This window comes from Palaemon carinicauda, chromosome 11 (genome assembly GCF_036898095.1).
Source record: "Palaemon carinicauda isolate YSFRI2023 chromosome 11, ASM3689809v2, whole genome shotgun sequence".
NCBI lineage: Eukaryota > Metazoa > Arthropoda > Malacostraca > Decapoda > Palaemonidae > Palaemon > Palaemon carinicauda.
Window position 1 is genome coordinate 1,555,951 of NC_090735.1, and position 23,110 is coordinate 1,579,060.

General features: G+C 47.6%; 1 protein-coding gene across 1 annotated transcript in view; it reads right to left on the bottom strand.

The window, feature by feature from the left end:
• Positions 1 to 23,110, bottom strand: part of Prosalpha3 (proteasome alpha3 subunit) — a 90,246-nt gene that overhangs the window by 13,351 nt on the left and 53,785 nt on the right. The window contains exons 3-4 of the mRNA XM_068382868.1: positions 19,456 to 19,622; positions 5,378 to 5,508 (exon numbers count right to left, since the gene is read on the bottom strand). Coding sequence (XP_068238969.1) covers positions 5,378 to 5,508; positions 19,456 to 19,622 — 298 coding nt within the window. The remainder of the gene's footprint in view (positions 1 to 5,377; positions 5,509 to 19,455; positions 19,623 to 23,110) is intronic.

A 23,110-nucleotide genomic window follows, 5' to 3' on the forward strand; every position in this document is an offset into this window, starting at 1 on the left:
GAGAGTCTTTCGAAAGTCTGAAGGCAGTCAGACGAAGAGCGTGGAGGTTTGGATGTACCTTCTTTACGTGAGGTGGACGTAGAAGGTCCACTCCTAGAGGAAGAGTCCTGGGAATGTCAACCAGCCATTGCAGTACCTCTATGAACCATTCTCTCGCGGGCTAGAGCGGAGCCAACCAACGTCAGCCGTGTCCCTTTGCGAGAGGGGAACTTCTGAAGTACCTTGTTGACAATCTTGAACGGCGGGAATGCATACAGGTCGAGATGGGACCAATCCAGCAGAAAAGCATCCACGTGAACTGCTGCTGGGTCTGGAATCGGAGAACAATACAACGGGAGCCTCTAGGTTATCGAGGTAGCGAACAGATCTATGGTTGGCTGACCCCACAGGGCCCAAAGTCTGCTGCAAACATACTTGTGAAGGGTCCACTCTGTGGGGATGACCTGACCCTTCCGGCTAAGGCGATCTGGCATGACATTCATATCGCCCTGAATGAACCTCGTTACCAGCGTGAGCTTTCGATCTTTTAACCAGATGAGGAGGTCCCTTGCGATCTAGAACAACTTCCACGAATGAGTCCCTCCCTGCTTGGAGATGTAAGCCAAGGCTGTGGTGTTGTCAGAGTCCACCTCCACCACCTTGTTAAGCTGGAGGGACTTGAAGTTTATCAAGGTCAGATGAACCGCCAACAGCTCCTTGCAATAGATGTGAAGTGTCCTTAGCTCCTGATTCCATGTTCCCGAGCATTCCTGTCTGTTCAAAGTCGCACCCCAGCCCGTGTCTGATGCGTCAGAGAAGAGACGGCGGTCGGGTTTCTGAACAGCCAAAGGTAGACTTCCTTGAGAAGAAAGCTGTTCTTTCACCACGTGAGAGTAGACCTCCTCTCTTCGGAAACAGGAACTGAGATCGTCTCTAGCGTCATGTCCTTTATCCAGTGAGCCGCTAGATGATACTGAAGGGGGGGAGGTGGGGTCTCCCTAACTCGATGAACAATGCCAGCGATGAAAGTGTCCCTGTTAGACTCATCCACTACCTGACTGAGCATCGGTTCCTTCTCAGCATGCTCTGGATGCAATCTAGGGCTTAGTATATCTTTGGGGCCGACGGAAAAGCCCGAAAAGCTCGACTCTGAAGATCCATACCCAGGTAGACAATGGTCTGGGATGGGACGAGCTGGGACTCCTCAAAATTGACCAGGAGGCCCAGTTCCTTGGTCAGATCCATAGTCCATCTGAGAATCTCCAGACAGCGACGACTAGTGGGAGCTCTTAAAAGCCAGTCTTCTGACGGGGCCGGACACAAGATCATGGTACTGCTGCACAGTCTGTGAACTGTCAACCATGGGGAAGCGAGGAAGTACAGTGACAACCCGAAGCTGTCTAGACTGTCTGGGTCGTACAGACAACTCCTTATCGGGTTGCTGAGGTTGCCGCACTGCGTCACAACAAGTCACTTCTGCTGGTTGTTGAACGTCTTCCCAGTGACACACTGACTCCGTAAACAAAAAATCCTCTAACAAGGACTAAGCTTGGACTGCATGTCTTGCAACACAGCTCAAGGTCTATGGGAGCAGGTGTGGTAACAGACGGGGTTAGCGACTGAAGTGGAACCATTACCTTCCCTGGAAGCATGTTATGCTTAAATAAAAGTCCATAGGAGGCTACGCAGCTAAAGGCTCCTCTCCAAATGACAGAGTCCTCAAGGGAATATCAGAAGGAGGGAGCATAGCACTTTCTCATCTACAGGAACCATATCCGAGAAAAGCTAAGTTCTCTCAGTAAGGGTTTCACTGGTGCAAAAGCAGCAGACTAGAAGGCAACGTTATGAAACTGCTTGACAGTCTAGTGAGTTGGCAACAACCAAAGATGTGTGACTGAGAAGCATGCGGTAAGGTATGCAGAGCATGCTCTATGAGCATGTTGCATGGCGTGTGGCTTATGCTGCATGGGATGAGGCTCATGCTACATGGGATGAGGCTCATGCTGCTTAAAAGAAATCTGAACCTGACACTAATCTATCTGTCCGAGGATTTACCTGGTGAGACATCAGTCTCTTTACCAGAGAGTTTTACCAGATTTCCCCGGGCCACCACGTGACACAATTGGTAGTAATTCATTCAAATTACCTCTAATGAGTCAATATGGATAAATATCAACACAACATCGTGTTCATATAGAAATAAATTTCTACCTCATACTTGGGATCGAACACTAGCCCCTTCTAATGAAAGGCCAGGTCGAAACCAACCATGCCACAAGAGCCCATAGGATGTCGCATAGCATGAGGCTCCTGCCTCATGGGTTGAGGAGGATGCCGCATAGCATGAGGCTCCTGCCTCATGGTTTGAGGAGGATGCCGCATAGCAAGAGGCTCCTGTGAGGTTCCTGCCTCAAGAGTTGCGTCTGCCTCAAGGGTTGAGGGGGTAGCTGCGCAGAGAGAGGCTCATGCTGCATAGACTGAGGTTCAAGTTGAATGGGAAGAGGCTCAAGCTGAGGAGAAAGTGGCAGATGCATGCGTTGAGTTGGCTGACTCATAGCATGAGGTTCCTGCCTCAAGAGTTGCGCTTGCCTCAAGGGTTGAGGTGGCTGCGCAGAGAGGCTCTTGACTCACGAGTTGAGGTTCTTGAGGTGCTTGCCTCGAGAGTTGAGGTTCTCGCCTCGAGGAAAGTGGAGGTGGTTGCTGCGAGAGTTGAGGTGGCTGCCTCAAGGATGGTAGAGGTTGTCGTACCTCAAGAGGTTGCTGCCTCGAGGGTGGTTGTAATGCAAGATACTCCTATCTCAAGGGTAGAGGAGGTTGTAAGGCATAAGGCTCTTGCCCCCATTGTTGAGGAGGTTGCTGCGTGGTAAGAGGCTCCTGCCTCAAGGAAAGAGGAGGTTGCTGCACAGCGCTGGTATCTGGCAACTCCCAACGCGGCAGCTCACGCATGGAGGTAGCTTGAGGAACCTCAACCTCATACGTCTGGCAGATTGTACTGCGCAGAGGAGGAGGAGCGTTCGCAGGAGGAGGTGTATTAACCTTCTCTGCCTGAAACTCCTGCATCAACACCGCAAGCTGAGACTGCATTGTCTGCAGCATAGACCACTAGAGTTTAAGAAAGACAACAACAAACGGAGCTACTGTCCGTTGAGACTGAGGGTCTAAAACAGCTGGTGCGGCAACAGACAGAGCTACTGCCTGTTGCGATACCACCTTGCCTCTCTGGGAGGTGTGCAGTTGTCGTACTGCAGCAAATCCGAACTGACCCAGTGCTAATGGCACCACCTAGGAGTTGGACTTGCGCGGAAGGGACCGACTTGCACTTAAAAGCTGCAAGATTTGGTCCATGGTTTCTGCGAGAAACCTCTTCCGCAGACGAGGAATAAATGGGCTCTCTCGTCTTTGTGTGGGTGGGGTGATCACGTCGGCTACGTGAGTTGGTTACACCCGAAACCACGGAGGGAAACGTCTGTTCGTCGATCAAGGCCTGCTGAACCCATAAGTCCTTCGACATTACTTCTCCCCTGGGCTTGGGAGCTTGTAAGAGGTCCCAGACTAGGCGAACAACTGGCACGAACAGACGAACCCTCGAACGCAACACTGTAACACTTTGCGCTTATCACTGTATCACTTTTGATTTTCTGTTTGCACTTATTTCACTGAACTCGAAACTTTAAGTGGTTGTACCTGAAACACGCAATTCTATCCTTCATTAAAAGTTAGTAATTGCGAAAACAGTATTACAATGTAACAGAAAAACATAATGAAAGATAAATAATTCAGTGGCTGGAAAAGAGATTAAACACTAGATCAAATAAACTACGTTTAAAATCTCTCACCGCATAAAGTCTGAGAACAAGAATAAAACTCTAGAAACGTTTACCTTCTTCCCCTAAAGAGACTAGGGAGAAGAGCAAAAACGATAACAACGTTACCCGCTTGAACGAAACGTTTATCCTCCTCTCTCTCCCTCCGTCTCTATCTCTCTCTCTCTCTCTCTCTCTCTTGACTTAGCACCTGAGAGAAGAGCCCAATTATATATATCGTTAAAACATATTATTGTTAAAGGAAAAAAACTGTAAGGTTTCCCAAATAAAAAGTTCCTTTATTAGAATAGAACCATTTAAGCTAAGAAAGAATGAACAAAACGCTAGAATCGGTTTACTCTTACTGCAACGTGACACCGTGATAGACTCTCTCTATCGTAACGATAGAGCGCAAGTTGAACGTTCTGAACGTCAACAACTGCAGAGACAATACAAAACGTTAGTTCAACTTTGAAAACAGTACAAGACTATCAAAGAAATTCTTTCAAAAAACATTAAAATAGCATATGTTAACAGGTAAAAACGAAATGACGGGCTCAAAGTTAATTAACTTCGGTTCCAAGAAAAGACCGCCTACTATTAGGAAAGGTCGAATATAAACAAATATAAAAATTAATTTTAATAAGTTTATAATAAAAGGAAGTTAATCAAAGAGGCCTATAAAAGGCGGAGAGATATAAAATAAATCTATAACTTTGTTAAGCAAAATTAAGAGAGTCTATACTCTCTTCGATACCAACACTTCCGTATCTGGCAACTCCCAATGCGGCAGCTCACGCGTGGAGGTAGGTTGAGGAACCTCAACATCATACGTCTGGCAGGGTGGACTGCGCAGAGGTGGAGTTGAGGTTGCTGCCTCGAGGATGGTGGAGGGAAGGGTCGGCCATTTAAAAGTGAAAGAGAGTTCATACTCTCTTCGTACCAAAATTAAATCAAATTAATTCCAAAAACTTGCTAAGCTAATGATATAGCTTCCTGAATAGCGAAGGCTAAACTCTAGAGCAAATACATCACCAAATTGTGAGCAATAACTCCAGAATCAACAGCGTATCCATGTAGGTCTAGCCGGAGGCACGACAGAGGAAAAATTGAGGTGGTGTTGACAAGAAGTACTAGAGTACCTGACCACAGATGGCGCTGTGGTGTTCACCCCCACCTGTATAGCGATCGCTGGCGTATCCCTACCGTAGATTTCTGTCGGCAACAGAGTTGACAGCTACATGATTATCGGGTAAGATTAATATTGAAAACTATTGATTTCACATTCTACACACTAATATTACAGACTTCAAAATACTAGAGGCAAGTTATATGTATTAGGCCACTAAATAACTTTACAGGTCTTGTAAACACAGATTGAGGGATACTAAAAAATGATACTTTGTACATCTTATTGCATTCTATTCTAAAAAAAAAAATATTAGTATTAACAATTTCAAGCTAATTTTCCCACAATTGTTAAATTAAAAAAAAAAAAAATTAAGTCTAATATAACCTATTTTAGCATCTATCTGAGAAAACCACCCTAACAGTTTGTATAAAAAGGCTGATATAACAAGCAAACAAATACTCACTGCACTACTATTTCCAATACATGTGGCCTTCCATCCAGAATAATTTCCAGAAGGATCACTCTGATAAAGCTGGTATCCATGGCGGAGATCCCAACCCATGTAGAGAATGGATACACCAAATGGTCTCTTGCCTGAAAGATGAAATTTGTGATGGTACAGTACTCACTCATAGCAACATACCAGAATATACCATATAGCAAAAAATATGGTGTTTTTAATAGACAATTTTGGTCAACCAATTAAATACATACACTACTTTGTAATCAATAACAGCTTATATCACTAATTCCAGCAAATTAGCATATTATTATTATTATTACTAGCTAAGCTAAAACCCTAGGTAGAAAAGCAGAATACTATAAGCCCAAGGGCTTCAACAGTGAGGAAAGAAGAAAGGAAATTACATAAAAAGTAATAATTAAAAATCTTTTAAGAGCAGTAACAAGAAGAGATCTTTCAAATATACACTATAAAACTATAGACTATAGTCTGACATAATAAAAAATAAAGAAAAACTGCTTTAAAATGAGTTTGAAATCACAAATTTTAAGTAATTTGTATTTTTCCTAACAATACTTACCTCGACCTACTTTCTTAGGAGTATCTGGGATCTCCTCCCAACCAACCAGAGTTTTGTGTAGTTTCCCCTAGTCCCGTTTTCTATGAGGGGTAACCTCAGGTGGAGTGGAACATGCCCCGAGGCTATCCCCCAGGTCAGAGAGCATGCTTGCTCAGGTCTCGATCTCCAGTAAGTTCTTGATAGATTAGGTATTTATAAATTCCAGCAAGGCACTCGGGGTAGGATGGGCGGGCCATTACCCGAAAGTAGTTCGAGGTGAGTGTTGGTTAGGAAAAATGATATTTTAATTATAAAATAAATTTTTGAATATACTTACCCGGTGAATATATAGCTGCAACTCTGTTGCTCGACAGACAAAAACTGTACAAAAAAAAAACTCGCCAGCGATCGCTACACAGGTTGCGGGTGTGCCCATCAGCGCCAACTGTCGGCCAGATACCAAACTCGATGTAAACAAAGACTCAATTTTCTTCTCGTCCCATTGCGTCTCTATTGGGGAGGAAGGAAGGGTCATTTAATTTATATATTCACCGGGTAAGTATATTCAAAAATTTATTTTATAATTAAAATATCATTTTTAAATATTTAACTTAGCCGGTGAATATATAGCTGATTCACACCCAGGGTGGTGGGTAAAGACCAGTTAAATATGTTTACATCTTATGAGCTAAGAGTTTTTATTTCATTTTAGAAGTTATCAAAATAACAAAAACAAAATAAATAGGTACCTGGTAAGGAAGTCGACTTAGACGATTACTCTGCCTTATAAGTACGTCTTCCTTACGGAGCCTCGCGATCCTCTTAGGATGCTGACAGACCCCTAGGAGCTGGAGTATCAAGGGCTGCAACCCATACAACAGGACCTCATCAAACCCCTAATCTGGGCGCTCTCAAGAAATGACTTTGACCACCCGCCAAATCAACCAGGATGCGAAAGGCTTCTTAGCCTTCCGGACAACCCATAAAAACAACATTAAAAACATTTCAAGAGACAGATTAAAAGGATATGGAATTAGGGAATTGTAGTGGTTGAGCCCTCACCCACTACTGCACTCGCTGCTACGAATGGTCCCAGTGTGTAGCAGTTCTCGTAAAGAGACTGGACATCTTTCAAGTAAAAAGACGCGAACACTGACTTGCTTCTCCAATAGGTTGCGTCCATTATACTTCGCAGAGATCTATTTTGCTTAAAGGCCACGGAAGTTGCTACAGCTCTAACTTCGTGCGTCTTCACCTTAAGCAAAGTTAGGTCTTCCTCACTCAGATGTGAATGAGCTTCTCGTATTAACAATCTGATAAAGTATGATAAAGCATTCTTTGACATAGGCAAAGATGGTTTCTTAACTGAACACCATAAAGCTTCAGATTGGCCTCGTAAAGGTTTGGTACGCTTTAAATAGAACTTAAGAGCTCTAACAGGGCATAAGACTCTTTCTAGTTCATTGCCTACGATCTCCGATAAGCTGGGGATATCGAAAGATTTAGGCCAAGGCCGAGAAGGCAGCTCATTTTTGGCTAGAAAACCAAGTTGCAGCGAACAAGTGGCTTTTTCCGACGAAAATCCGATGTTCTTGCTGAAGGCATGAATCTCACTGACTCTTTTACCCGAGGCTAAGCATACCAGGAAAAGTGTCTTAAGAGTGAGATCTTTCAGGGAGGCTGATTGTAACGGCTCAAACCTGTCTGACATGAGGTATCTTAGTACCACGTCTAAATTCCATCCAGGGGTAGCCAAACGACGCTCCTTGGTGGTCTCAAAAGACTTAAGGAGGTCTTGCAGATCTTTATTGTTGGAAAGATCTAAGCCTCTATGCCGGAAGACCGATGCCAACATGCTTCTGTAGCCCTTGATAGTGGGAGCTGAAAGGGATCGTCCTTTTCTCAGGTATAAGAGAAAATCAGCTATTTGAGCTACAGAGGTACTGGTCGAGGATACAGAAACTGACTTGCACCAGTCTCGGAAGACTTCCCACTTCGATTGGTAGACTCTAATGGTAGACGCTCTCCTTGCTCTAGCAATCGCACTGGCTGCCTCCTTCGAAAAGCCTCTAGCTCTCGAGAGTCTTTCGATAGTCTGAAGGCAGTCAGACGAAGAGCGTGGAGGCTTTGGAGTACCTTCTTTACGTGTGGCTGACGTAGAAGGTCTACCCTTAGAGGAAGACTTCTGGGAACGTCTACTAGCCATCGAAGTACCTCGGTGAACCATTCTCTCGCGGGCCAGAGGGGAGCAACTAACGTCAACCTTGTCCCTTCGTGAGAGGCGAACTTCTGCAGTACCTTGTTGACAATCTTGAACGGTGGGAATGGGTAGAGATCCAGATGTGACCAATCTAGGAGGAAGGCATCTATATGTATTGCTGCTGGGTCCGGGACTGGGGAGCAATAGATTGGAAGCCTCTTGGTCAGCGAGGTTGCAAAGAGATCTATGGTTGGTTGGCCCCAAGTGGCCCAAAGTCTCTTGCACACATCCTTGTGGAGGGTCCATTCTGTTGGAATTACTTGCCCTTTCCGACTGAGACAATCTGCTATGACATTCAAGTTGCCTTGGATGAACCTCGTTACTAGGGAGATGTCTTGACCTTTTGACCAGATGAGCAGGTCCCTTGCGATCTCGTACAACGTCAGTGAGTGGGTACCTCCTTGTTTGGAGATGTACGCCAAGGCCGTGGTGTTGTCTGAGTTTACTTCCACCACTTTGCCTCGAAGGAGATACTTGAAGCTTTTCAAGGCCAGATGTACTGCCAACAGCTCCTTGCAGTTGATATGCATGTTCCTTTGACTCGAGTTCCACAGACCTGAGCCTTCCCGACCGTCCAGTGTCGCGCCCCAGCCCAAGTCCGATGCGTCCGAAAAGAGAACGTGGTTGGGAGTCTGAACACCCAGGGGAAGACCCTCTCTTAGGTTGATATTGTCCTTCCACCAAGTCAGACAAGACTTTATCTTTTCGGAAATCGGGATCGAGACCGCTTCTAGCGTCTTGTCCTTTTTCCAGTGAAAAGCTAGATGGTATTGAAGAGGACGGAGGTGTAGTCTTCTTAGTGACACAAATTGTTCCAGGGATGATAGCGTCCCTACCAGACTCGTCCACAGCCTGACTGAGCAGCGTTCCTTCTTCAGCATCTTCTGGATGAATAACAGGGCTTGTTCTATTCTGGGGGCCGACGGAAAAGCCCGAAAAGCTAGACTGTGAATCTCCATCCCTAAATACAGAATAGTTTAGGATGGGACCAGCTGCGACTTTTCCAAATTGACTAGGAGTCCCAATTCCTTGGTCAGATCTAGAGTCCACTTGAGATCCTTCAGACAGCGACGACTGGAAGAGGCTCTGAGAAGCCAGTCGTCCAAATAAAGGGAGGCTCGGATGTCCGATAAGTGGAGGAATTTGGCCACATTCCTCATCAGCCTCGTAAACACGAGAGGAGCTGTGCTTAGGCCAAAGCACAGGGCCCGAAACTGGTAGACCACATTTTCGAAGACGAATCTCAGAAAAGGTTGGGAGTCTGAGTGAATGGGGACGTGGAAGTAGGCGTCCCTTAGGTCTAGCGAGACCATCCAGTCTTCCCTTCTGACCGCTGCTAAGACTGACTTTGTGGTCTCCATGGAGAACTTCGTCTTTGTGACAAAGACATTCAGAGCACTAACGTCTAGCACCGGTCTCCACCCTCCTGTCTTCTTTGCAACTAGGAACAGACGGTTGTAAAATCCCGGTGATGGAAGGTCCGAGACTTTGACCACCGCTCCCTTCTCTAGCAAAAGAGACACTTCCAGTTTCAGGGCTTGTCTCTTTTCTTCCTCTCTGTACCTGGGAGAGAGATCGATGGGAGACGTAGCTAGAGGGGGTTTGCGTACAAAAGGGATTTTGTACCCCTTCCTGAGTAACTTGACAGATTGTGAATCTGCGCCTCTCCTCTCCCAGGCTTGCCAGAAGTTCTTGAGTCTGGCTCCCACTGCTGTCTGAAGTTGCGGGCAGTCAGACTCTGCCCTTGGAGGACTTGGATCCTTTCCTCTTTCCTCGTTTCCCTTCGGCACGAGCACCTCCTCTGCTGGAGGCTCTGCCACGAAAGGGCGGAATAAAGCGAGACGCTGGAGTGTCTATCCTCGGTCTAGCGGATAACGAAGGCAAAGGGGGAGCTTTGCGAGCTGAGGACGCAACAAGATCGTGGGTGTCCTTCTGAACTAACGAAGCGGCAATTTCCTTTACCAAGCCTTCAGGGAACAGGCACTTGGAAAGGGGAGCAAAGAGAAGTTCAGATCTCTGGCATGGTGTAACTCCAGCTGACAGGAACGAACAGAGAGACTCTCGCTTTTTCAGGACTCCGGACGTAAATGAGGCAGCAAGCTCATTGGACCCATCACGGACGGCCTTGTCCATGCAGGACGTGATGAGCAAAGAAATATCCTTCTCTGTCGAAGAGATTTTCCTGCTCAGGGCTCCTAAGCACCAGTCTAAAAAGTTAAAGACTTCAAAAGCCCTAAAGATCCCTTTAAGAAGGTGGTCCAGGTCCGATGGCGACCAACAAACCTTCGAGCGTCTCATGGCAAGGCGGCGGGGAGAGTCTACAAGACTTGAGAAGTCGCCTTGGGCAGAGCCAGGAACTCCCAAGCCGAGAACTTCTCCCGTGGCATACCAGACGCTCGATCTAGAAGAGAGTCTAGATGGGGGAAAGGCAAATGCTGTCTTCCCTAAACTCTTCTTGGATTCTACCCAGTCTCCTAACAGCCGCAAAGCTCTCTTTGATGAGCGTGAGAGGACGAGTTTAGTAAAGGCAGGTGCGGTAGAAGGCATGCCTAATACAAACTCTGCCGGCGGAGAACGAGGAGCCACAGAAATAAATTGGTCAGGAAACAATTCTTTGAATACAGCCATGACTTTTCTAAAGTCCAATGACGGCTGAGTTGCCTTGGGCTCGTCCAGTTCTGACTGTTGATCGTCTTGTTGTTCAGCAACATCCTCATCAGATAGTTCCTCATCCGAAAACTGATGAGGAAACGGCAACGGAGTGGGCAACGTCTGGTTCGCTGAGTCCGGTCGCACTGGTGCATGCGTGACAGAGCCGGACGCAACGTCATGGTACTGCTGCACAGTCTGTGAACTGTCAAAAACCATGGGAGCGCGAGGACGCACAGCGTCCACCCGAGACTGTTTGGAACGTCTGGGTTGTGCAGTCGAAACCACACCGGGTTGCGGAGGTTGACGCACCGCGTCAAAACAAGTCACCTCTGATGGTTGTTGAACATCCTGAACGTCAACAACCGCCTCCGAGCGTCGCTTAACGTCAACGTGCGGCTGGCAACCCACACTGGGTCGCATCGGTGGAGGAACCACCTCAACTGGTAGACGCGAGAAGGTTACCTCAGCGTCAACAGGACGCACAACCGTTCGCTTGGAAGGTTGTTGGCCAGAAGGTTCAGCAGCAACCTTCTCCGCATGAAAGTCCTGCATCAAGGACGTAAGCTTGGACTGCATGTCTTGCAGCAAAGCCCATTTAGGGTCTACGGGAGCAGGTGCGGCAACAGACGGGGTTAGCGACTGAAGCGGTACCGCTTTGCCTCTCTTAGGCGGTGGGCAGTCATCAGATGACGGCAACGAGTCCGAACTGACCCAGTGGCTACAGCCGGGACGTTGGACTTGTCCTGAAGGGACCGACTTACGCTTTAAAGGTCGTGAGACCTTGGTCCAAAGTTTCTTACGAGAAACACCTCCAGACGACGAGGTAAAAATGGGCTCTCTCGTCTTACGTAGGTAAGGGCGATCTTGGGGAGATACGCCTGATACCATGGAGGGAAAGTCTGTTCGCTGATCAAGGCCTCTCGAATCCATGCGTCGTACGACATTGCTTCTCCCCTGGGCTTGGGAGCTTGCAAGAGGTCCCGGACTAGGAGGACGACAGGCACGAACAGACGAACCCTCAAGCGCAACACTGTTCACAACACTTTCACTTGGCACTTTATCACTTCCCGCGGCACTTTGGCACTTTAGCTCCTTAACATCCGCCATGAGTTGATTGCGGTCACTTGCAAGGGACTCAACTCTCTCCCCCAGGGCATGGATAGCACGCATCATGTCAGCCATCGATGGTTCCTGAGTGCTAGGAGGGGGGTTAGGAACAACCACTACTGGGGAAGGAATAGGTTGTGGGGCCTGAGGAGAGGAAAAATCTATCGACCTAGAAGAACTTCTCCTAATTCTATCTCTCTCTAGCCTGCGTGTGTACTTTTCAAATTCGATAAAATCGAATTCCGAAAGGCCCACGCATTCCTCACACCGATCTTCCAATTGACAGGTTTTACCCCGACAATTGGAACAAACAGTGTGAGGGTCGAGAGAAGCCTTCGGAAGACGCCTAGAACAGTCCCTAGCATTGCATTTTCTAAACTTGGGAACTTGTGAAAGGTCAGCCATTTTGAATTGGTCAAGGGAAAATTCCAAAAAACGATCTAAGTCATCAACAATGAATCCGATACAAAAGAGTTCAAGGATTTATTTGAAGAAAAACCCTGCACAGCGAAAGCTCAAAACCAGAATACCGTATAGTACTTCACCAAAGATGATGTAAAAAACTCCAGGTTTCAACAGCGAGTAAAGTACGTCTTGTCGACACGTCGACAGAGAGAAAATTGAGTCTTTGTTTACATCGAGTTTGGTATCTGGCCGACAGTTGGCGCTGATGGGCACACCCGCAACCTGTGTAGCGATCGCTGGCGAGTTTTTTTTTTTGTACAGTTTTTTGTCTGTCGAGCAACAGAGTTGCAGCTATATATTCACCGGCTAAGTTAAATATTTAAAAATACGAATTACTTAAAATTTGTGATTTGTTCCAACACAGAATACTTACCTCGAACTACTTTCTTAGGAGACTTATACCTTAGGAGGTGGGAGTGTCCTTCAGGACCAAGAGACCGTGACGAGAATAGAAGAGGAACCTAAGTAGGAGACTAGGTTCTGCTGACCTCAAAGAAAACACGAGAAAAAAAGGGAAAACTACGCAAAAAACCATCTTAGTGTCTATGTAACTCACTTCTGCAAGAATCCTAGGAGACATGTCCTTCCAATGATAGTGTATCCCATGGCAGTTTCAGGGGGCTACCCGAGCCATTTCCGGTAAGGGAATAGGGGAAGGAAGAACAAGGGTGCTCAGGAAGGAACCTCTGTCTCTTGGACTCGCTACCCGCAGTTACCACTGGGGCTACACCCTTAAACCATTTGGAGCGCGGAAATGACGGGACCTCGCGAGAACCCGCCCAGGGACTTTTTCGAGTAGTCCTTCAAGCAGTGAGCCGTAAAGGTCGACTGGTTAGACCAAGTACCTGCCCTCAGGCTTTGGCCCACTGTCATGTTCTTCTCAAATGCCAAAGAAGCATTTAGACTCCTAATGTTGTGGGGTCTGGGCTTTCCTGGAAAGGGGACCCCTGCACTACTGTAGGGCCTGACGATCACTTGCCTTATCCAGAAGAAGAAAGTGTTCTTGGAGACTGGCTCCTTCACAGTCCCGAGGAAAATGAACAGACTCTTGATCTCGGGATGAGGTCTAGCTGTCCTTTCTAAATACTGCCATACTGCAAGTCTCTCGGGTTGTCCGAGCGAGGAATAGCTGGCACTGGGAACAATTCTATTTTGGGGTCCCAAACAACTGGATTCTGAGTCTTGGCTACGAAGGAGGGTAAGAACCTGAAAGTAGTATCTCGCCAGCCCTTCGAGTGTGAGATCTCGTACGACAGGCCAGGAATCTCACCTACTCTTTGCTGATACCAGAGCTAAACGAAAGACTGCCTTGAGGGTGAGCTCCTTGTCTAGAATGTCTTTTAGAGGCTCGAAGGGAGATACCAAAATCAACTTCAAGTACCCTAGCCACATCCCCCTGGGGCACTAACGGCTTGGGGGAAAAACGACTGCTCGAAGCTCTTGAAGAGCGTCGAGATCTACCTGGAGGCACCCAGGTCTATGTCCTTCAGGAGGAAGACTTGGGATGGACATGCCCACTTCGTCCCTGAGATAGACCAGGAAGTCTGCTATCTCGTGAATGGAGGCCCCTAACGGCCTGAAGTTCTTCAAGGAGCACCCCTTAGAAAAGGTAGCCCACTAGGCCTGGTACACCTCGACTGACGAACGCCACAGGTACCCTGTCATCCTTGATGCTGTCCTCGACGGAAATCCTTCCTTTTTCAGGAGACGCTCGATAACCTCCACGCGTGAAGGAGGGACCAAGGGTTTTCGTGGAGCCTCTGGAAGTGAGGCTGCCGGAGAAGGTCTGGTCTGTCTGGAAGTGTCCCAGGTGTAAGGCATGCCAGTTCCTTTAGATCCGCAAACCACTCCCTCTCTGGCCACCAGGGCGCTACCAAAGTCACCCACAGGTTGGCCGTCTCATTGGAAGGCGTCCTCGAACATTGCTGCTGGATCTGGCACAGGAAATCAAAACACGGGGAGCTGTGCGTTTAGTCTCGTGGCGAAGAGGTCGAACACCGGCGAACCCCACTTCAGGGAGAGGGTTTTGACCACTTCTGGGTGTAGGGATCACTAGGGCCCTACCACTCGACCCTTCCAGTTGAGGCCGTCGGCCAGGACGTTCCTCTTCCCCGGAGAGAACCTGGCTGAAAAATGAATTTGTTCCACTTCAGCCCATTCTAGGAACTCCATCGTGAGATTGCACCGTTCCTTCGACTTCAGTCCTCCTTGCTCTTTCACGTAGGCCACCACCGTGGCGTTGTCGCACCCCGGATCCACGGAGCTTCCCCGGGGTAGATGGACGATCTCTAGGCCCGCTCTTTGTACGATCCTCATGTCCAGCACGTATATGTGCAGGTTCGTCTCCTCGACTTCCCATTTACCTTTTGCCATTTTGTCGAGAAGATGAGCACCCCAGCTCTCCTTGGATACGTCAGTGAACAGGAGCATCTCCGGAGGGTAGGCAGAAAAGGGCATTCCCTTGAGGGTGTTCGTTCCAATTGCTACCACCCCAGGACTTCCTTCGTCTCTGGGGACACCAGGACTATCTAGTGCGGGGAGTCCTATCAGTCTTCGCCAGACCTTGGCTCTCCTGGGTTGGCCCGACAGGAAGGGCCAGAGTATCTGTTTCAGGGTGTCCAGTTTCTCCGCGGAGGGGAAGGACCTCGCCATCCGGGAGTCTAGAACCAACCCTAGGTAGGTCATCCTGGTGGAGGAAATCAGTCGGGACTTCTCCAGGTTGATGATGATACTCAAGACGTTGTAGAACTGCAGGAACTTCTCGTCTTGCTCCCTCAGTACTTCCTCTGGGACTGAAAGCAACAACCAGTCACCTAAGTACCGAATCTGGCGGACGTCCTGTTCGTACGCCCAGCCTGAAACTATTGAGAAGACCTTCGTGAAGCCGTGAGGACTGTCGACAGTCTGAAGCATAGGGTTTTGAACTGCCATGTTTTGGTACTCCATTTTTCCCTTAAGAACCTCCTGTTGGAGGGATGAACAGGGGCCTGGAAGCAGATGGCTTCGAGGCCTATGGACCTCAGCAGTCCTCCTCCTTCAAGGTCGCTAGGACCGACTTCGGAGTGTTCATCTTGAAGCCGGTGTTGTACACGAATTGTTGAGGGCTGAAAGGTCTCCAGAACCCTGTCGCCTTCTCCACCAGGAAGAGCCTGTTGTAGAACCCTGGACTCGGTTTTCGACTGGTTCTACTGCCCCTTTCGCCAGCATTGCCGAACCTTCTTCCTGCAATATTGCTACTCTCCAGGGGTCTCTGGATGCCAACCACTACCCCTGTTGATCTGGGATCCGAGGTGGAGGTCCGCTAGGAAGGGAAGCTTGTACCCCTCCTTTAGTACTGCTATGGTCCCCGGATCCGCTCCGTGGTCCCACCATGCTTGCCAATATCGTTTGAGGCATCCCGCCCCCCTGAGGCGCCAGCAGGAGTAAGGGGGCCTCCCCTCCTAACTCCTTCGAGAGCCCCGGCCTGAACGCCCTCTCCTGGAGTCCGAGTAGGAGGGTCTGAAGGTTAACTGAGGAGTCGAAGCTCCCCTACGGAGGGCAAGGCAAGGGAAAGATTACGTGTGCCAACTTCTACATCCGAAGGGCAGACGGAGCCGAAGAGGCACTGGGCAAAGGTGCGGGTCTCCCTCTCCAGCGGCCACTGAGGCAGGCACTGGAGAGGCAATAGCCCCGTTCGACCCGCTCGGGGTAAAACCACTCTGCCTTAGTCACGGATGGGGCCGTCATGGGCCTACCCCCTCCCGGGGAAATCCGTGGGATTTAAGTACCCTGTCATGTCAGCTGCCTCTTCTGATGCTTGGATGGGGCTGGCCAGGACAATGGCATGGCTGGCCCCCTCACGGATGGAGCCGCCGGAATGGAGGTATCCGTCATGGGTGTGTCAGCGGCCACCTCCAATGCTTGGATGGGGCCGGCCGGGACGATGGAGCGGCTATCTCCATCACGGATGAAGCCACTGGGACGGAGGTACCCGTCATGGGTCTACCCCCTCCCGGAGAGATCCGTGGGGTTTAAGTACCCTGCCATGTCAGCGGCCGCCTCCGATGCTTGGAGGGGGGTGGCCGGGACGATGGCACGGCTGGCTCCATCACGGATGGAGCCGCCGGGACTGAGGTAGCCGTCATGGCAGTGTCAGCGGCCACCTCCAATGCTTGGATGGGGCTAGCCAGGACGATGGCACGGCTGACTCTATCACGGATGGAGCCGCCGGGACGGAGGTAGCCATCATGGGTGTGTCAGCGGCCACCTCCAATGCTTGGATGGGGCTGGCCAGGACGATGGCACGGCTAGCTCCATCACGGATGGAGCCGCCGCGACGGAGGTAGCCGTCACGGATGTGTCAGCGGCCACCTCCAAAGCTTGGATGGGGCTGACCAGGATGATGGCACGGATGGAGCTGCCGGGGCGGAGGGAGCCATCCTGGGTGTGTCAGTGGCCACCTCCAATGCCAGGATGGGTCTGGCCAGGACGATGGAGCGGCTATCTCCATCACGGATGAAGCCACTGGGACGGAGGTAGCTGTCATGGGTCTACCCCCTCCCGGGGAATCCGTGGGGTGTGAGTACCCTGGCATACCAGCGGTTGACCACGAAGCCTGAATGGAGCAGTCGTGGTACCGGGTATGGATGCCATGCTGCTGGGTCAATCCAGCGGCTACCTCCGCTGGAAGGATGGAGCTCCTGCGGAATCCATGGAGCCACGGGATTCCCCGTGCTGGCTGGTTGGTTCTTTCGTTCAGGGCTGGACATCGAAGGACCGGAAGCCGGGACAAGGCTGCCAGTCAGAAGGGGCGACTCTCTCCGCTGGGTGGGAGAAGTCGGAACCTTCGTGGGCTTATGCCTGTCGACTGAGACCTGGCTGTCGACGGAAGGAGTCGGAACCCTCACGGACTTATGCCGGTCTGCCAGAGCCTGCTGTAGGGTTGCCGGGGTTCACGTCGAAGGGCGGGCATCACCGTCGAAACGGGGGCCTCCATCCTGGGTCCACTGCGCTCGTGCCGAGCTAGGTGGCCTTTGGAGGTCAGTACTCGACTGCCAGACCGAAGGGGCGACTCTCTCCGCTGGGCGGATGGAGCCGGACCCTTCGCGGACTTACGCCTGTCGACTGGAACCTGCCATGATGAGTCCCTCCGTCGGGTGCCGCTGCTGAGCTTCCTCTTGGGAGGCTCCTTCTCGGCGACGTCCTTGGCTGCAGAAGTGACTGAAAGACACGCCAAAGAGGCTGGAGAAGAATTAGGGAAATTTTTCCCCCACATGGAGTCATCAGAGGAGACGTGGCCTGCTTGCACCAGGACTCCGTCTCCCAACTCACTCCCGCCCCTCCCCCAAGGCCCCTCACTCGTCTGGAACGACGCCACAACCCCACTATCCTGAAGATCAGACTCTTGGGGAAGGGCCGCGGCCCTCTTCCCCACAACGGACTTACCTCGTCCCCTACTCTGGGTAGGGGAGGGTGGTAGGGAAGCTCTGTCAGAAGAGACGTCCGGCGAAGCAAGGGGGTAAGGGGCGCTAGTCTTCTTAGGCGTCCTCTTCGTCGCCTACTTCTTCTTGGTGCTATACCTCACCCACTCCGACTCCTGGGGAAGAGCAATGGGCACTTCCCCACAACTGACTTACCTCGTCCCCTACTCTGGGTAGCGGAAGATGGCTGTATAAAGAAGCTCCATTCGACGAGGCATCGGGAGAAGTAAGGGGCGAGGAGAGGCACGTCTTCCTATGAGACCTCTTGGACGCATTCTTCTTCTTGGTGCTGAAGCGCACCCACTGCACCACGTTCCAGGACTCGCACTCCGGACATGTGGCTGTAGAACATAAGCTGCCACTACACGACAAGCACAGAGGATAAGGGTAGGAAGGATGATTTATTGTTAATTTGTTCTCTTCAGTTATTTATTTCCTTATTTCATTTCCTCACAGGGCTATTTTTCCTTATTGGAGCCCCTGGGCTTAAAGCATCTTGCTTTTCCAAAAAGGGCTGTTGCTAGGATAGTAATAATAATAATAATGGGTCCACATGAGGACCGCGAAAGACACAAAAGGGGGGTCGGGGACACAGGGGAGCACTGGGTAAGGAGAGAGCGTCGAGATGTTATCACGACACGACCAGAGAACTTACTGGAGATCGAGACCTGAGCAAGCATGCTCTCTGACCTGGGAGATAGCCTCGGGGGCATGTTCCACTCCACCTGAGGTTACCCCTCATGGAAAACGGGACTAGGGGAAACTACACAAAACTCTGGTCGGTTGGAAGGAAATCCCAGATAAACTCCTAAGAAAGTAGTTCGAGGTAAGTATTCTGTGTTGGAACAAATACAAATTTCTTTAGTAGGTAGTAGGTTGGCCTGGGCACCAGCCGCTCGTTGAGATACTACCGCTAGAGAGTTATGGGGTCCTTTGACTGGCCAGACAGTACTACATAGGACCCTTCTCTCTGGTTACGGTTCTTTCCCTTTGCCTACACAGACACCGAATAGTGTGGCCTATCCTTTACAGATTCTCCTCTGTCCTCATACACCTGACAACACTGTGATTACTTGACAATTCTTCTTCACCCAAGGGGTTAACTACTGCACTGTAATTGTTCAGTGGCTACTTTCCTCTTGGTAAGGGTAGAAGAGACTCTTTAGCTATGGTAAGCAGTTCTTCTAGGAGAAGGACACTCCAAAATCAAACCATTGTTCTCTATTCCTGGGTAGTGCCATAGCCTCTGTACCATGGTCTTACACTGCCTTGGGTTAGAGTTCTCTTGCTTGAGGGTACACTTGGGCACACTTTTCTATCTAGTTTCTCTTCCTCTTGTTCTGTTAAAGTTTTTATATTTTAAATAGGAAATATTTATTTTAATATTGTTACTATTCCTAAAATGTTCTATTTTTCCTTATCTCCTTATTTCCTTATTTCCTTTCCTCACTGGGCTATTTTCCCTGTTGGGGCCCCTGGGCTTATAGCATCCTGCTTTTCCAACTAGGGTTGTAGCTTAGCATTTAATAATAATAATAATAATAATAATAATAAAAAGTAACAAAAAGACACTTACCTCCGTACTGCGTGTAGGCTTGCTTGATATCACATAACCTCATGACCAACTGCTCACATGGTATAGGCTCACCAAACTGCAACGTATGGCGCTGAGCAATAGCACGTAATTCATTGGTGAGTACGTTTGCATCTGATGTAATGCCAGCAACACAACATGCCATATCACTGAAAATAAGTAATTTGTATTTTTCCTAGTTATAGGTATACAAGCCTAAGTTTTTTAAAATATGGGTAAGTCTTAAACAGCTCTGGAATAGCCACGATAGTTGATAATGAGAGGTGATACAAGGGAGAAGCCCAAAATGCTGCCAGTGTTAGAATACCCTTGTTTGAACAACGAATCAATTTTCCCCTAATGAATAAATTACATTGGCATTAATTGGTTCCCCACTCAAGTATGATTCTACTATGGACCATTTTTACATGAAATTACAATATTAAAGTTTTAATTTAAGCGCTGTATTGTACATAAAAGAATACCAAAAATAATTAAATGTTTAAGTCAATAGAATAAATGGATAAATATAAACAAAATTAACATTGAAATTCACTTTACTTGTAGTAAGTTCATTGTCTTCCTGATCATAAGAGCAAGAATAATCCAGATGGGGAAAAAGATGCTACATTGATTCCCAGTATGACCAAAGACAAAAGTGGCTATTCTGTGACTGGCAGGTGCACAGGCCTTACCCTTCAAGCCATCTGTCATTATCAACTACCATGTTAAAGGACAAAAGGTTTATTAAGCGTAGGATCTTACTAAATTCCTATGCATCATTCTTATAGTGTTAAAAAAAAATATAAGCTCTTGAAATGAGTTTTTAAAAACTAAAAACCAATTGAAATATTGCCACAATTATTGGTAAATTATGACCCTGATATTAAGGAAGGCAGGATTATAACTAAATGGTGTAAATTTACAACTGACCAGAACAACATTACCAAGGAAAACTATGTCCACATTGATTGGGACATTAAAATGCAAGAATATAATCATGAAAACATTTAACAACAGAATTTCATCCTGCTTGACAAAAATGCGAGATTTTCATAGATAATTTGTATTCTTCCTAACTATATAAACTTTGATTTAACCGAAGCTAGAACAGCCATTAAAATTTAACAAGGTACTGAGTTATAACTAACAACACCCCTGTCAGTTATCATGACTAGTACTTTATAACTTTTTAGCCTGGAAATTGCAGTTTGGTTGATACAGGGAGTGTAACTTAAAGAACTTGGGGTTGTAGTTAGGAATCAATAAAAAGTTTAAAAGAGTAATTTGTATGTTGTCTAACAATTATAAAAGTTTGTCTTCAGAATGAGCTGTAAAAGGTAGGTGCAATAGTCGGTAGAAGGTAGGCGGGGGAATCACCAGCCTGCCAAACTGTTTCACATTACTTTTGACCTTTGGTTTGAGGACTGTGTGCGGATGCACCAGTTAAGAGTGACTGAGAAGTAGGGGTGAATGCAACTACAGTAACTTTATTTGGACAGAGCATGAGTATATATACAACCCATTCCAGTCAAGAATGGCACAAAAATTCAAACACAAGGATTCCAGAACATGCAGGCATAAACAGGTTATCAGTGCAAGGGGAGAGCGATACCGATAATTTACAAAAAACAGAAATACCTTTACAGTGTACGAGTGTGTGATACATGTGCAGTGCAACTGAACGGGGTGGTTGAGGCAGGAAATGTAACTGAATAGCACTCAGGTGTGCATAGTTAACATTGATATAAATTAATCACAAGAACTTGTGATTTGTTTCTATAGTATACAAACTATCATTATTTCAATAGGTACCCCTAGAACAAAATTGGGAGGGTCTTTTCTTTCCTGGACATGTACTTCTTCCTGGTCCCATAAAAGGACAAGGAAAGGGACTACAACAATCTCTACACAGCTAATCAATGAGATGTAGAAGTTGTTAAGGCTTCTACCACTACAGGCTTAGAAAGGAAGTCACTGAACACTTTTCTCTATATGGGTAACGGTCCTGCAGTGGATTTCTGCAAGCCCCGATATTTTAACCTCTACTTGGGACCCCCCGAAATGCACTCACAACAAGGAGATAACTGCGAACAGTCATGCCCCTCGCAAAATGCACAACGATGATGAGGATTAATTGCAAGTTTGGATAAATCTGTAACAAGGTTTACCAGCTTTACCTGGCCAAAACCAAACCAGATTTCCTTGCACTTTTTTCCTTTAATTCTGAAATGAGAAAAAAAAAATAATAAATATGTTATTTTTATTAGTAAAATAAATTTTTGAATATACTTACCCGATAATCATGTAGCTGTCAACTCCGTTGCCCGACAGAATTCTATGGAGGGATACGCCAGCTATCACAATACTAGAAGGGGGTGTACTTACCAGCGCCACCTGTGGCCAGGTACTATAGTACTTCTTGTTGACACCTCCTCAATTTTTCCTCGGCCCACTGGTTCTCTATGGGGAGGAAGGGAGGGTCGATTAAATCATGATTATCGGGTAAGTATATTCAAAAATTTATTTTACTAATAAAAATAACATTTTTCAATATTAAACTTACCCGATAATCATGTAGCTGATTCACACCCAGGGGGGTGGGTGAAAAACCAGTGTACAAGACTAAAGGATAGCTAAGTATCCCGTATTTCATATAATCAGTTATCCACAATAACAATGAAATAATAAGTACCTGGTAAGGAAGTCGACTTGAACCGTTACTTTGCCTTTAATAAGATCGTCTTCCTTACTGAGCGCAGCGTTCCTCTTGGGAGGCTGAATCAACTCAAAGGTGCTAAAGTATACAGGGCTGCAACCCATACTAAAGGACCTCATCACAACCTTTAACCTCGGCGCTTCTCAAGAAAGAATTGACCACCCGCCAAATCAACAAGGATGTGGAAGGCTTCTTAGCCGACCGTACAACCCATAAAAAATATTCAAGAGAAAGGTTAAAAGGTTATGGGATTATGGGAATGTAGTGGCTGAGCCCTCGCCTACTACTGCATTCGTTGCTACGAATGGTCCCAGGGTGTAGCAGTACTCGTAAAGAGACTGGACATCTTTGAGATAGAATGATGCGAACACTGACTTGCTTCTCCAATAGGTTGCATCCATAACACTCTGCAGAGAATGGCTCTGTTTGAAGGCCACTGAAGTAGCCACAGCTCCCACTTCATGTGTCCTTACCTTCAGCAAAGCAAGGTCTTCTTCCTTCAGATGAGAATGTGTTTCTCTAATCAGAAGCCTGAATAGTAAGAAACTGAGTTCTTAGAACTTGGAAAAAAAGGTTTCCTGATAGCACACTATAAGGCTTCTGATTGTCCTTGTAAAGGTTAAGACCTTTTTAGATAGTACCTAAGAGCTCTAACTGGGCAAAGTACTCTCTTCAGATCATTCCCCACCAAGTTGGACAGGCTTGGGATCTCGAACGACTTAGGCCAAGGACGTGAAGGAAGCTCGTTTAGCAAAAACCGAGCTGCAAGGAACATGTAGCCGTTTCAGATGTGAAAACAATGATCCTGCTGAAGGCGTGGATCTCACTTACTCTTTTAGCTGTTGTCAAGCACACGAGGAAAAGAGTTTTTAATGTGAGGTCCTAAAAAGAGGCTGATTGGAGAGGTTCAAATCTTGATGACATAAGGAACCTTAGGAC